General features: G+C 41.2%; 1 protein-coding gene across 5 annotated transcripts in view; it reads left to right on the top strand.

Annotated features, from left to right (window-relative positions):
• Window positions 1–16,700, top strand: part of GNAO1 (G protein subunit alpha o1) — a 245,181-nt gene that overhangs the window by 159,169 nt on the left and 69,312 nt on the right. Inside the window, exon 1 of one of the 5 annotated variants that reach the window (XM_072632283.1) lies at window positions 11,215–11,485. The exons of the other annotated variants lie outside the window; for them this stretch is intronic. Within the exon in view, the coding sequence (XP_072488384.1) occupies window positions 11,432–11,485 (54 nt within the window). The 5' untranslated portion in view covers window positions 11,215–11,431. Of the gene's footprint in view, window positions 1–11,214; window positions 11,486–16,700 lie in introns of those variants that run through there. 5 annotated transcript variants of the gene reach the window in all.

Raw genomic sequence — 16,700 nt, forward strand, 5'->3', positions numbered from 1 at the left:
GGGAGTTCATGGCAAAGCTAAGTCTAGCACACATGTCTTCTGATGTCTATTCAAGCTCAGGGTTCTTTCTGTAATACCCCAATTTAAGCCAACAAGTCTTTCCTGAGATACTGCTATATGCTTACCATTTCACTAGTTTTCATGGGCAATAAATAAATGCATATAGAGATACATATATACTTTCTTTTCCACATAAAGTTAGACATCGGAAATAAATATATACATACATAGACTGGGCATATATATGTACATATACATACATACACACACATGTTGACCATATTCCTTATCTTCAAAGCAAGTCAAAAATTGGTGCATAAACCAACTGCTAAATTGAATGTGTGTCCAAATGTGTAGTTTGGACAGTAAGTGCTCTCTGACTGTCTGGAAGGGGAGAAATCAGTGTTGGCCTATCATTGAAAAGTGAAGCTTCAAAGATGAGGTAGCACCAGAGATAACATAATCTCACCCCCCCAAAACAATGAGACCACTCACCAGGAGCTCCCCCTTCTCCCCTCTTCATTTCACATAATTTAGACATCTTTCTCCACCATTTCCTCCTTCACTTCTGTCTCAAATAATGAGATGGCTGTTCTCTTTGTCAAGGTAAGTCCCTCTACACATGCCATTGATCCCACCTCCTCCTGATGTCTCCAGCAAATTGCCCCCAATACTCTTCCTATTCTGTACTGGCTTCTTCCTCACTGCCTACAAACATACATATATTTCCCCTATCCTTAAAAAAACCCCCACTTGATCCTATCATCTCTGCTGGCTATTGTCCTCTATGTCTTCTCCCCTTAATGACCAAATACCTTGAGAAAGCTGTCTACATTTGGCTTTCTTCCCCCTCACTCTGCTTCATAAATCTCTGCAATCTTGTTTCCCCCCCCATCATCGTTCAACTGAAACTGCCCTCTCCAAAGCTGCCAATGATCTCTTAATTGTTAATCCTTTTCTCAATTCCAATCTGTCCTGGCCTCTCTACAGCCTGTGACATTGTCAATCACTTTCTCCTGGACATCCTCTCTTCTCCAGGTTTTATGGCACTGCTTTGTCCTGGTTCTCCTCCTCCTACCTGTCTGACCCCACACTATTTCCTCTCATAGACTGTTCATCAAATGCATTGCCTGTGAAAACCTGCTTCACTGTGCCCTCCCCCTAGAATACTATACAGTCTCCTCTTTGTGGGCCCAAGTGTTCTCAAAAGTTTCTTTTCTCTTGAAACTAAGCAGAGAGAACCAAAGGGGGGGCAGGAATGGGAGGATAATGAATTCTTTTACTGGTTCTTCATCCAGGTCACCCACTGTGATTCTGTCCTGGGCCCTTTTCTTTTTCTCTCTATTCTGTCTCACTTGGTGATCTCATTAACTCCCATGGGTTCAATTATCATCTCTAGGAAGAGAATTCTATGTAGATATCCATCTCTATTCCTCTTGCTGAGTTTCAACCATACATTTTCAACTATCTTTGGACATGTCAAACTGAATTTCTAATAGGCATCCCAAATTCAACATGCAGTCATTAAGTAATGACCACTATATAATTTATATAATTACCTTATATATAATAACAACTCATTATCTTCTCTCCCCCCCAAAAAAAATCTTCTCCTCTTCTCAACTTACATATTATTATCAAAAGCACCACTGTTCTCCCAGTCACTCAGGCTCACAACCTTGAAGTCATCATCAACTCCTCGCTCCTACTCATCCCACATATTCAGTCTTGCTAGATGTTGCCAGATGTTTCTACTTTTACAGCATCTATTATATACATCTACTTCTCTCTCTTCACATAACCACCACCCTAGTTCACGTCCTCAAGCCCTCACCACCTCTTACCTGGACTATTACACTAGCCTTCCAGTCTCCCTGCCTAGATTCACCCCATTCCAATCCATCCTCAACTCAGCTGCCAAAGTATTTTTCTTTTTTTTTCCAGTAAATAGTATTTTTTTCAATTACATGTAAAGATAGTTTTCAACATTCATTTTTATAAGATTCTGAGTTTCACATTTTTTTCCCTCCCTCTCATTGCTCTCCCCAAGATGGCAAGCAATCTGATATAGGTCATACATGTGCAATCATGTAAACATATTATCACAGTACACATATTGTAAAAGAAGAAACAGTACAAAAGGGAAAAGCCAAAAATAAGGTGAAAATCTTCCATCTGCATTCAGACTCCATAGTTCTCTCTCTGCATGTGGACAGCATTTTCCATCGTGAGTCTTTTGGAATTGTCTTAGATCATTGTATTGCTTAGATACATTATATCATTGAGAAGAACCAAGTCAATCATGGTTGATCATCACACAATGTTGCTGCTACTATGGACAATGTTCTCTTGGTTCTACTCACTTCACTCAGCATCAGTTCATGTCATTCTTTCCAGGTTTGTAAAAATTCACCTGCTCATCATTTCTTATAGAACAACAATATTCCATTACATTCATAGACCACAACTTGTTCAGCCGTTCCTCAATCGATGGGCATCCATTCAATTTCCAATTCTTTGACACAAGGTGTTTGGTCATATCATCCCTCTTCCCAGTGGGCTCCACTGGTGCCCAATTACTTCCAGGATAAAGTCCTCCATTTGGTATTGAAAGCTCTTACTAGTTTTGCCGCTTCCTACCTTTCTAGCCTTCTTACACCTGACTCCTTTCCATATTCTCTATCATTCAGTTACACCAACTAATTGAGTTTCCTTGGACATGATACTCTGCCCCCATGCCTAGAATGCTCTCCTTTCTCACCTCTGTCCTCTTAGTTTTCTAGCTTCCTCTAAGACTAAACTCAAATCTTACCTTCTGCAAGAATCCTTTTCCCCTCTCCCGCTCTGCATAGCTTCAGCTACCAAGTGCCCCAGAACTTAGCATAGTAAGCTCCTAAATAGAGGCAGCGTGGTGGCATAGTGGATAGAGTACTGGTCCAGGAGTCAGAAAGTCCTGAGTTCAAATCTAGATTCAGATACTTGCTAGCTCTGTGACCCTGGACAAATCACTTAGCGTCTCTTTACCTCCATTTCCTCAACTATAAATTGGGGATAATAACAGCATCTGTCTCACAGAGATGTTGTGAAGATAACATGAGATAATATTTATAAAGTGCTTAGCACAGAGCCTGGCTCATAGCAGATGCCATAGAAATACTTACTCTTTTCACTAAATGGCACATAAGTACTTATTGACTGAATGATATAAATATAATACATTAAATATTTAAATAAAATATAAATAAAATAAAAGGTCTTTTCTAAGGGTTTTTTGATACAGCCCAAGGTGGAAGTTCTAGCACACTAACCAATTCAGACACACTCCCCTTTCTTTGCCAGCCCATAGTCCTACCATTAGCAAGCCTTCACACCAAGCTATGTAGTAGTGAGGGCAAGCCAGTGGGATGCGCATAGATAATCTCTACAGCCCTCAGTCTCCCAATCAACCAACTCTCTTCCTGTCTTGCACTCCCTCTTCACCTCCAGTTTTCAATATTCTTCCCTTCCTTCAAGGTTCAGCTCATGCACTACCTCCTCTGTCCAGCTTCCCAGGATCTAAGCATATTTTCTCCTGCCTCAGCACTTTGGTTGGATCTGTCTTTTGTCCTCATCCCCTCATAACCCTCCTTTATATTTATTATTTAGGTCCATGTCATATACTCCTACTCCAACCCCTATAGGACATAAGCTACTTGTGATGGAAGATTGTCATTTCTTTACCTTTCTGCCTCTCCAGTGCCAAGCATAGCACTATGCACACAGTGGTAATTTAATAAATATTTGTTTAATTGTATTGATAATAATAGTTACTAATAATGCTTAACATTTCTATAATGTCTTAAGGTTTACATAATACTTACATATATTATATTCTTTGATTCTCACAATAGCCCTGTGAGAAAGAGGCTATTACTACCCTCAAAATTAGGTTAAGAGAGTTTAAGTGACTTGCCCAGCGTCATGGAGCTAGTATCTGAATCAAATGAAATGGGATTGAATTTTGCACGAAGCCTTAGGCCCAAGAGAACTGGATGCTGTGCTCCCAGGAAAGAAGGTGAAATTGATTAGTTTTCACCAGCTTGAAAAAGGAAGAATTGGGAAAGAGAGAGGGGCAGGGTGCTGGTTTCTAGCTTCTTTCTTATGCAAGGCTGGGCCTCTAGATTTTTCTAGATCTTTCCCCAAGGGAGAGAGCCAGTGAAAGACGTCAAGTAGTAAACTGAAAGAGAGGAAGGGGTGGAGGAGGGTGGCAAGGGAAAAGAAATACCTCAGGGAAGGCACAGGACAGAAGAGGAGTTGGTTATCTGCCAGCAAAGGAAGGGATTTGCAGAATTAGCAGTCAAGCTTGGAAGTTATACAGTTGTGCCAAGTTGAGTCTCCAGAGCTGAGGGCCTCAATGGCACCAGGAGGCCCCTCAGAAGGAGGGACCATGAATAGAAGGGATTCGGGGTGAGAGAAGGGGGAGTGAAGGCTCTCTGCCAAAAAACTAAGGATTTTGCCATTTCCAGGGGCCAAAAAAACCCTTTCTGACATTTTGGCAGGGGAAGGCAGAAAGATAGGGAATGGGAAAGACAGGAGAGCTTCCTATCTAAACTTTCATTACTGCTCAGGGTTCAGAACTTGGTACATGTGTGCCTAGTTCTACCAAATTTCTTCTAGGTCACCCAACAAAAAATGTTAGACATAACAGGCTTCTCCCTCTTTGGATTGGCTAAGGGAGATAGGCCGCTAGCATTTGGCTGCTCATCAAGACAGAGGGCAGGATGATGAAATTAGCTGGGTACCAGCTTTCTGTTCCTTGGGGGCCCTACACATTTCTATTCCTTACAAAACTCCAAGCCATTGTGAAGAAAGCTGCCTGACCAGGCTGTTTAACAAACCCTGCCTCTTTGGATTTAGTTGTTTGCCAAAGTATTGGGGGGGAGGGGTGGAAACCAGAAGCAGCCTGGAGAAGAGATCAAATTTAGAGAAGTTCAGAACCTCTGGTGAACAGGTAATGAGCCGGGGTAATGCAGGTGTCTATGGCCTCTCCTCCCTTGAATATTCCCAAAGATAAGTAGTCCTCCTACGTAAACCATAGGTATCATACAAGGGCTAAACCATGAGGAAATGGAAAAGGAATTAGAAAAGCAGGGAGGAGCAGGGAGAGAAATCCAATTTGATTCCAACTGTATTTATCAAATACCTACTGAGCGCCAGACACTGTGCTTAGCACTATGGAGACAAAAGGAGGAAAAGTCCTTGCCCTCTAGAGCTTATACCGGGAAGAAATAACACAGATACATACATACAATATATACAAAGTCAAGGCATCTAGGGACACCATAGTGTACATAGTGCCCAGGAGTCAGGAAGACCCGAGATACTTATTTAGTTGTATGACCCTGGGCAAGTCACCTGACTTTTTTATACTTCAGTTTCCTCTTCTGTAAAATAAGAATAATATTAGTACCTACCTCCTGCTTTGTCATGAAGATAAAGAAGTCCAAAAACAGTGCACCTTGTAGGAAATAAAGAGATAACTATCTTGGCCCCCCTCTTTATATAGAACAGAAGATATGATAAGAGGTGAACACAGAATAACTGAAATTAATCAAGAAAGACTGGAGTTATACATATTGTCAAGGGTTTTAAGTAACAAGCAGGAGAGTTAGTATTTGCTCTTAGAGGCAATAGGGAGATACTGAAGCTTCTTAAGCTGGGTATGACATGGTCAGACCTATTTTTTAGAAATATTGATTTGGCTGCCGTATAAAGGATGAATCTGAGAGGGGAGAGCCTAGAGGAAGGATAACCTATTGGGAAGCCATTGCAATAGTCCAGGCAAGAAGGGAATAGGGCCTGAACTAACATGGTAACCATGTGAATGGATTGCAGGAGAAAGATGCTATAGAGATAAAGTTGGCAAGAGCCAGAAAGTGGTTAGATATGGGGCACAAGGATAGTGAAGAGCAAAATGGAAATAAGTCTAAGAAAGATAGGTTGGAACCTATTGGAGAAGGCTTTCAGTGACAAGCTAAGTAGTTTACATTTTATCATAGAGGCAACAGAAGCCTCTGAAGGTTTTTGAAGGAGTAAGGAGGTTAGACAGACCTGTACCTTAGGAAGATTATTTTAGCAGCTAAATAAAGGATGAATTGGAGAACCTTGATCCCTTTCTCCTCACTGATGCCATGGAGGAAGAGATGGGTGAGGACAAGGCTAGGTTTCCCCATCTAATCCCACACCCCTTGTAGGCTAGGCCTATATGATAAGCTGAGGACTGTGGTGGCACATGAAAATGGGCATCAGCATCCTCACTGCTTCTGTCATCTGCCCTTCCAAACTCCAAGACCCTCTTTTGCCACATCTCTCATCTGGAAATGTGATTGAACCAGACCAGATACCTATAACAAGGTACAGAAAAAATATAAATATCTCTAGTGATCCTCTCCCACTCATAAAGCACTCTACCCCCCATAGAAATTGTGACTGAGATGACCAGTTGCCTTGGCACAAGGAAAGCACAGGGGCAAGGTTACCACAAGTTGGGAATAACAGATAATTGACCAACTTGATTCAGTCCAAGGCACTCCCCCCTCCCTGCCTGGCCAATCCCAGGAACAGAAGGCCTTTCAGAACAGCCTATGGATTCCTTTAGTCCATTTTGGCCTGGGTACTTTTCCCCACCCCAGCCCATCTGGCTCCGTGTCCATTGTCATGTGGGACCTACACTGTGGTACCAGAGGGAAGCAGAGCAGATGCCTTGTTTTGCCTGGTTCCAGCTGAGTCCTGTGCTCCCAGTTGTTTTGGTTGAAGGGAGTATTTGTCAGTGTTGTTTTTTACACCTGTCTCCATTCCACCTGCTACATGAAAACACCAGCCAACATCAACACTGTGACATTGCATTCCCTGGACTCTGCTAGAGGTCCTTTAGGACATTGACTACAGGAGGTATCATCCATTAGTGGGTATAGTTGAATGGGAAAGTGATAGACACTAGAGAGTGTCAGCCATTCTGGCTAAATCATCAATTCTGTGGACCAAGATTCTCTTTTTTTTTCCCCCAGTGCTAGGAAAGAGGCAGATATGATGTGGTGAAAAGAGCTTCAGATTTGGAGCCAGAAGACCTGTGTTCAAGTCCCATCTTGGGTATTTACTACCTATGCAGTAGACAAGTCACCTTATCTCTCTGGAATTCAGTTTTCTCATCTATAAAATGAGGGGTTTGAACTAGATGACCTCTAATGTCTCCTTCTGAGCAGCTAGGTGGCACAAGTGCCAGACCTGGAGTCAGGAAGACATGAGTTCAAATCAAGTCTCAGATATTTATTAGCTGTGTGACCCTAGACAAGTCACTTAACCCTGTTGGCCTTAGTTTCCTCATTTGTAAAATGAGTTGGAGAAGGAAATGGCAAACCACTCCAGTATCTTTGTCAAGAAAACCCCAAATGGGGTCACAAAGTATCAGATGCAACTGAAAAGTGACTGAACAACAACCACAAAGCTTACTGATGGTAGGTCAATGGCATATAACCTATATATACATGTATATATACAAATTATGTGCTAAGGGTGTCATACTTTGTACACCCGTATAATGTTGTGTGCTATGTAGATGCCAGATCATTGATAGTCATCCATACACTCACGAATTACTGCATTTAATGAACACTTTTTGAGGAACTGCTGAGCTCCAGCCCTGTGCTAGGTGCTATGGAGCTGACCTCAAGGAGCTTGAAGTCTTCCAGGGAAAAGGACTAATTCTCATGAAAAGTTAAGTGGCCATATACCAAGAACCACATAAACAGTACTGGCAGCAAGGGCTATTGGAGTTTAGAGGCAGGAGAGATCTATGGAATCTGAGGTGATCATAGAAGGTTTCATGGAGAAAGTGGGATTCGATCTGGGCCTTGAAGGATAGGCAGCCACTGAATCAACCAATCAACAAGTATTTATTAAGCCCTATCCTGTGCCAGGCACTGTGCCAGGCCCTGGGGATACAAAGAGAGGCCAAAACAGCCCCTGCCTTCAAAAAACTGAAATACTAATGAGGGAGATAACATGTAGATAAATAGGTAAACGCAAAATAGAAGGAAGATATGGACAAAGAGGAGAGAGTAGGACATTCCAGGCAAAGGTGTGATGCCAGAAATGCATATGATCTGCCCTGGAGACAGTGAGAAGACCAGTCTGATGAGACCTTGTTAACTGCTGAAGGATGAACAAATCTCTCAGTGGCTCCATGTTTGGACCTGGTTAGGACCCCAGAACAAGTAGCAGAAATCCTCTCCTAAGGCAAACAGGTGTGGTTAATGGAACCACCTAACCTCACCACCAGCAGTCTCCTGATCCACAGAGACTCCCAAGGTCTTCCTTTTTCCTCCCCTTCTTGTCCTAGAGCTGTGTATCTCCTGTGTCATTGGGACTAGCAGACTGTAACCACAGCTCCAGCCTTCTTCTGGAATGACTAAGAGAAGAATGAGAATGCAGAATTGGAATAATTCCCCTGAGGCTAGACTTGCTTCATGCTGGGCCATCTCCTCTAAGAGGAAAAAAAAGCAAATAAACAAATGTCCTGAAATCTACTTTCATGTGTCAGAAATAAATATATTAAGTAAGAAAGACGTCATGGTCCTGGAAACTGAGTTCCTGGGGAAATGCAGAGAGCATCTTCTGCCTCAGACGTAAAAACTTGAAAATTGTGGGAGCTTTTTTTAGCCCCGAAAAGAATCTTAAAAATGGTCTGCTGCAATCCCCGTCATTTGGCAGAAAAGAAGATCAGAGCCAAGGGAGGTTAAATTACTTGTCCAAGGTCACACATCAGATTACCGTTTAGCATTTAGTCACCTGAACTGAAACCCTTGCACAGTCTCCTCAAGAGAGTTCCCTGGCTTCATCCTCACCCCTGATATCCAGAGAATCAGAACATACTAGAGGGGAACCAGAAGGGACCCTAAAGGTCATCTAATCCAGACCTCTCCTTACAGATTTGAAACTAAAGCCAAGGAAGTGACATGACCTGCACAAGGTCATACAGTTGGTGAGTGGCAGAGTCAGGGTTTGAACCAGCTTCTCTGAATTTAATTCAGCTCTTTCCACTGACACACAAAGAGCCTCTCCAACATGCACCAGTCCTAGAAAAATTGCCACCCCTGTAGCTTTCTTCAAAGTTAAGTTACCATGTCAACAAAGTATATTAGGCTCATGGGAACATAGTCTTGGTTGCTACTTACTACAGAAAGGGAAGACAAAGTCAGGTCAGCATAGGTACAGCAAAGGGAAAAGGAGCCAATTCTTTGGATTATGTTATGCTTCAACTGATGTAAAAAAATGCAGGGGTAGCAATCCTAATCTCAGACAAAGCAAAAGTAGAAATAGATCTAATCAAAAGAGATAATAAGGAAGGAAACTATATCCTGCTAAAAGTCACCATAGACAAAGAAGCCAGTTCTTTGCCAGTTTCTTCATTTCTGTTGGGACTTTTTCAATTAGGTCCCCAAGTCTATGTGTAGCCATCTGCCTATCTATCTATCATCTAACTATCTTTATGTTTATCTATCCATCTATCTGTTTTTCTATCTCTTTGTTTGTACGTATCTCTCAGTGAGTTTGTATATCTATCTCTGCTTGTATCTAGATCTATCCATCTTTCTATCTGTATATCTTTCTATCTCTTTGTGTCTATCTTTTTATCTGTCTCGCTATTTTTTATCTAACTCTTTGTATGTGTCTATTTATCTATCTTTTCTGTCTGTTTGTCTATGTCTGTCTGTCTATCTATCTATCTATCTATCTAGGCCCAGGTCCCCTGCTTTCTGAGAAATCTTTTTTTTTCTTTTCTTACTAGTCTAGTAAGTCAGCTTAGGTCAGTTTAAACTCCTATTACTTTCCAGCCCCTTCTCTGACTCTTTTCGCTACCTATGGGTACCCAGTTTTTATCCTACTACAAGGCAGGTTTCTCATGGCCATCCAAACCAAATTTTTTTTAAAAATCATCTGCATGAATTGCCTCATTTAAGGAAGTCAAAAGAGATTTCCTTCAGTATTTTATCCTTGCTAAGCCTCATTCAGATTCAGGCCTTTCTACAATTAGCATGTCCAAGCCTACTGACATCATCATTGAATAATGCATAGTGTTCCCCAAAGTATAGTGATGGGATAACTATAGAAATAGCCAGGAACCCATAGAAATGGAGTGGACCATCCTACACATCCTAGAGGGCTAAGATGAGAGAGAATAACTTCCTGGACTTCTGGCAAATCCCGCTCTCTCCTCTCCAGGTAAAACAAGCCAGCCAGTTTAGATCACACAAGATCTGAATTGAACCTTCATCCAAATCTTTGTCCAATCCTCTTCACAGATCTTTTAGGATCATAGAAGCAATGATTTAAGTTGGAAGGATCTTTAGAAATAATCTTGTCCAATCCCCTCATTTTGCAGATGAAGACACTGAGGCTCAAAGGTTAAGTGACTTGCCCGGAGTCACACAGGTAAATTTGGACTTAAGTCCTCTGATTCCTGGTCCATCAGTCTACACCATACTGTCTTGTGACTTTTAAAAAGAGTGCTTGTCCCAAAGTTACAGAATGGCCATAGAAGCCTCCAAGAAGTGGCTCCAGTCTCTCACTGCTCAAGTCTAATCTACACATGGCTACCAACGTGATTTTTCCTAAGTGTAAATCTGACCTTATGACTGACTCCCTTACTCAGCCAACTTCAGTGATTCCCTGTTGCCTTGAGGATAAAATATAAACTCCTCTGTTTAGTTTTTTAAAGTCTTTCACAACCTGCCTCCATCTTATCTTTCTAGTTCCACTGAAAATTACTCTCCCTATTCTACTCTGCAATCCAGTCAAACTGGCTTTCTCTCTGTGCCTTTCTTACAATGCTCTGTCCAGTTTCCATGCCTTTGCCCTTGCTGTCCCTGGAGCCTAGAATTCATTCCCTCATTCCCTCCATTTCATAGCATCTTCTCTCTTCCTTTAATATACAGCTCCCGTGCCTGCATCTTCTGCATGAAGCCTTTCCCAATATCCCCCTTCCCAAATTCCCTTTATTAAACTGCTTTGTTTGTATTTGTATTTAATTACTTTCTACATATTTGTATTCTTCACTTTATATTTCTTTATGTTTTCATGTATACTTGGTGTCTCCCCCATTAGAATGTTAGCTTTTTGTGAAGTAGAGATTGTTTCATTCTTTACACATATGTCCCCAGTATCCAGCACAGGACAGACATCCTGGCACATTTTTTTTTAATAAATACTTATTGTTATTGCATGTCCAGAGCTTTCTCTGAATCCAGCCCTTTGGGAGTCTTATAAGATTCCCTCTTCATCCCACACCTGAAATTTGCAGCCAGTGGTAGTAAATGAGACTAGATGAATAGAATGGCCAATTACACAGGGCCTTCTTGATTATCTTAATGCACGAACTGACAGTGCAGATTGGATGGCACAGCTGGGCAGGTTTGTCCTGATCAGAGCTGATGATGAAGCACACAGGGTAAGACAGTCTGGAGTTCTTTGTGGGAGTCTTTTTTGTGTTTTCTGGTTTTTTATCACAGGCCCTTCTGTCCTATGTAGCAGTGTTCCAGGATAAGTCTTTTCTATTCCATCATTGTGTAGTTAATATCTCCCCGCCGAAGAGGCTCTAATTAAACTGTTCAGCCTCTTCACTTCATGTTCTGAAGTGATGTTGAGATTAGCCATTTATTGCCTCTCTTTCCCTTTGACTGAGTTCGGGTGGGTAATTTTATTCCTGGTCTTGTTCATTTCTTAGAAATTTGGTCTGCCCAATTTTAGGTCTTTTCTCCTATCTTAGAACATTCAGCTCAGGAGGAAGAGGAGGAGGGGGAGCTCCAGTATTTGAAGATTTTTGTTCCATTCACTGTAAAGCTAACTTAGCAGTTGTGAATGGTGCTGGACTGGCAGTCCGGGGAGCAGTGGTTCCTCTCTTTGCTAGAGGAGGCAGGCTAGTGCAGACTGGCCTATAGGCAGGAGGGATTCTGGGAGAGGAGTGACTTCCATTCCAACTCCAGTTATTCATAGGGAAAGCCCCAAAAGAGAGAGTTGGTTCAAGCCCAGGTCGCCATTTATAAGCCATGTACTTACTGCCTTCCAAAACTGAACTGAGATGAGCCTCAGTGCCATTGATTCATTCATACGCTAAACGTTGTTGTTGTTCAGTCTTGTCCAACTCTTCATGACTCCATGGACTTGCCATGGGGTTTTCTTGGCAAAGATACTAGAGTGGTTTGCCACTGTGTCCCCATTAAAGATGAAGAATTGAGGCAAATAGAAGTTAAGGGACTTGTCCAGGGTCACACAGCTAGTGTCTAAACTCAGATCTTCCTGACATCAGACCCAGTGCTCTATGCACTGCACCTCCTAATTATCCTTTCATATGACAGGTGCTTAATAAATGTCTGTTTAATGGAATTAATTTAAAACTTGATGGTGTAAAGCAGGGCTTCTTAAACTTTTTCCACTCTTGACCCCTTTAGCATTTCTTAAACCCTCAAATCATGGTTTAAGAAGCATTGGTAAAGCACTGTAACTAGTGCTGCCTCTTGGTAAAGTGAACAGAGTGCTGCTTTTAAAGTCAGTGAACCTGAGTTCAAATCCTACCTCCGTTTCTTACTCCCTGTGTGACAATAGGCAGATCCCTTGATCTCTGGGCCTCTGTTCCTCATCTAGAAAATGAGAATATTAGATAGGTCTCTAAGGTCTCTTCTAGCTCCAAATCTATGATCCTATAAGGAAGACACAAAGTTTAGGGAAGATCATGAATTTAAAACCTGCTCTCTAGATAAGACACCAACACAGAGAGCTACAATAGCCCATAGTGCATGATCAGTGAGTGCATCAGAGAGTGAATGTGCTGTGTGAGGTTCCAGTGAGATGTTTGCTAACAAACTTAAGAGGGAATCAAAGAAGACTTTACAGGATATTTTGGAAATAAACAGGCCCAGTACTGTTGGGAGACCCATAGAAAGAAGATTCTTTTACAATCACATTGGGAGGAACCTTAAATATCATTTAGTCCAACCCCATCATTTCACAAATGAATGCAAGGCCCATTGAGATAAGGTGACATGTCCAATGTCACATAGAGTGTGAGTGGTAATTTCCAACTTTAAATTTATCATCCTATGACCTGTTCTTGCAGTTTATTGAAAATTTTACCTAAAATTTGGAAGAGACATTCAACATAGTGAGGAACCTATAATCTATTAACTTTTTTGACAAGGGGATACAACTATGCCTTGTATCTATCCTGAGAGAAATATATCTATGGAGTTAATTAGAGTAAATAACCTGATAAAAAGTAGGTTCTAAGCCAGGATTGGAATAATTTTGGTGGCCTGGAGTGAGAGGGAGGGAATCTTTATATAATTTCAAGTGACTGATCAGATGTTTAGAATGCATGGAATTATTGGATCCAATAGGAACATTAGAATCTACAAAATGTAGAGAGATCATCTTAGGTCTATGTAGTTAAATAAAATAAGTTGTGTGTTCATACAAAAAAAAAGAGCAAGTGATAATGCTGCAGATAATAAAGGATAAGGGAGCTCTTTCTGGTATTTTAGCATAAGGAACCAGAAAACCAGAGTGTATTCCATCCCAAAGAAATCCTGTTCAAGTATAGTCTTGTTGGTATTCTATATATCCTCAATAGATTGACTTGGTCAGGAGGATTGCACAGATGGGAGAACCTAGGCTTCATTAGCCTATCATATGCTCACTGGAGATGTCCTATAGGTCAGCTTTCAGTGGTATCAGGGTCAGTTGTTACCACTATACCCTAGTTCCATTTTGTGTGAGAGATGGGATCCAGGGAAAGGCCACAGTCAGAACACTCACTCACTCAGCATTAGGAACCAGTTCATTGTCCCCATCCTCAAGCACAGAATTCCACTTAAAAAAAAAAGTTTTATCAAAGACTCTTCTGTCTTATACCATGATCATTTCCCAGTCTGGTCCCTCTCACCACTGAGTCCTCTCTTATAACAAAGAGAAACAACTAAGCAAAACTGACCAACAAACAACTGTGTCCAACATTCTACAAGAATGCAATACTCTACATGCATGGTTTCCTAACCCTTTAGCAAAAGTGAGGGAAGTGTGTTTCATCATGTATTTTCTGGGACCTGCACTGGTATTTGCAATTAATCAAAGTTCAACTGTCTTTTAGTGGTGTTTTCCATAATCAGTTTGGTGAGCATAGTGAATGATGAGAGTAGTGAATCTTCTTTGGAATTGATTGCCTCTTCCTATGGAGAGTATGAGTGTGACCACTGATGATCCCTTTAAGAGGATTTAAGAACATCTGCTAGACCATGCTCAGTATTACCTCTTTAAGGAGAACACATACTGGGCAGGTCCCAGCATTGAATAGAAAAGATTTCATTGGTTCTGGCAGTATATGACTGGAGCTACCCCTTCATATTGACCTATAAAAGAGAACCTTCAATTGTAGGCTAGACTCTTTCCTTTTTTAATCCCTTGCAAAAGACAGACCAAAGTACAGAAGAGCTGAATAAATCTGGGTCCTGGAGGACCTCTGATCACTACCTTAGAGCAGAGGGACATGGGAACTACATATTCTTTAGCTTAAGCAGCACAAGGGAAGAATATTTGGAACCCAATTTCCCAGTCCCAGATTTAGAGAGGCAATGGTATAACCATCGGAGAGATGACAGAGGGGAGCTATGTGGTGAGACTGGTGGAAGTTTCTGAACCCTTCTGGAGTTTCTGCAGGAGAACTGAGAATTCTTGAACCTCTAGTCTCTGAGACAAAAGAAGAAGTGTTCCAGGGCAGCAAAATCCTAGAATCCGGCCTTTTAGGAATATGATGATTTCCCCATCAGCACCAGGCTTAAGGTTGCTTCTTTAATAATAATCCTCTGTTCCAGAATTCTGGAACCCAGTCTTCTAAAGAAAAGAGGAAGTTTTTGAGCAACAACAGGTCTCATAAATGAGATCCCTACACTTGTTGTTGGGTTTGCCCTTCTTTCTCAAAGAGGATCATGACATCAGGGAGATGATGACTTGACTTGTAATTAACTTTGATTTGAGTGAGGGAGGGCTATGCAAGGTCACCAGCCTCACTTTCTCCTCCAGAGTCATCTGGGTCCAGTGGCCAGATATTTGTCAGGATGACTGCAGATGGCCCAGGGTGCAATGGGACACCCTGGCCCTTTTAGGGTAAGATCTTTTTAGGTTCTCACTTTGAGTGAAATAAAGCCCATTCAGTGAATAGGCCTCTTTAAGTTACTCAAGGGATGGCCTCTATAATAAAAAAAAAAAATCAAAGTGGAAGAGAAAGAAACCCTTAGGATTCCTGTCTATGAGATCCCAACACTATAGGAGAAGCAGAGTATAAGCTGTAATATGGGAGAGAGAACAACTCAGGCTTTGCCTTTTGCTCTTACTATGAGTATTTTTGGACATTTAGATCTGATGAGAAAAAGGATTACCTTTTCCAATAACTTGAAGTTCGTTTCCTTCTTGGAAAGGTTCAGGCTCCTTATGTACATAAGTCCCATAAGGCTGGATGCCTAGGTGGTTTCCTGAGGGTGAAAGTGGGATTCACCAAGATGTTGAGGGTAGTATCTCTAGCAACCCCAAGAATATTTTCCTCTGGGGAAGTCTAAACCACGGGCTAAAATGCCATGGTCACACAGCTGATAAGTAGAAGAAGGTATCAGAAATGAGATTTGAAACCAGGTCCCTTCTGACACCAAGGTCAGCATTCCTTTGATTATGCTACAGTGCCCTATCGAGCATTCCATAAGCCTCAATCCACCCAAATTCTGGATCAAGACATCACTGTGTTCAGCAAGTCAGAAATTACTGTCATTTGCCTGAAACCTAATTCTAACCCACATTTAGCTAGTTGCATGACCATGGAAAAGTTACATTAAGCTCAATTTCTGTATAAACCTCAGTTTCATCATCTATAAAAGAAGAATACTTGCGATCTGTATTTCCCATAGCTATTGCGAGGAAAAAGCTATCAAAATATGAATTGTTACTATTGTCATTATTAGTGCCCATGAAGCAAAGAGGCTTTATTAAGATCCTGACAGTCATAAACACATGTTTTGCACCAGGCCTATTCTCAAAGTCTTTCCAGCTTTGTGGGACTTATCAGAGGTTGTATTTCGTGACTTTAGTCTTTAGAGACCCAAGATCACTTCACCATCATGGTGAGGCATCAGACTAGGGCTTGATAATTGTAACTTATCAGAGATGTGGATAAATAATAACATTTACACAGCACTTTAAAATGTACAAAGTACTCTCTATATATTATCTCCTTTGCCTCATAACAACCCTGTGAGGTACATATGAGAGCTTTTATTGTCATCCTTATTTTAAACTGGAGGGATAAAGTAACTGACACATGGTCATACTACTATGTCAGAGATGCTCAGGGATGTGCTAGTAAAAGTTTAACAACCAGCTCTCCAAAACAAACAAAACATACCCATAACATACTTTTAAGTTTAATCTGTATTACTGACATTTTCCTCATTGCATTCTTAACTCTAGATGATCTACAAAACAATAAATTAAACCCAGTTTGTAGCATTTACCAATTTCCAAAATATAAATTTTTGCACTGAACATTGAACAATCTGTTCAAGCTGTTGTCAGGCCTTCTAGGATTCAGCACTGTCTCTTACAGCTTCAGGGCATTCTTATCAAAT

Source organism: Notamacropus eugenii, chromosome 1 (assembly GCF_028372415.1).
Source record: "Notamacropus eugenii isolate mMacEug1 chromosome 1, mMacEug1.pri_v2, whole genome shotgun sequence".
Classification (NCBI taxonomy): domain Eukaryota; kingdom Metazoa; phylum Chordata; class Mammalia; order Diprotodontia; family Macropodidae; genus Notamacropus; species Notamacropus eugenii.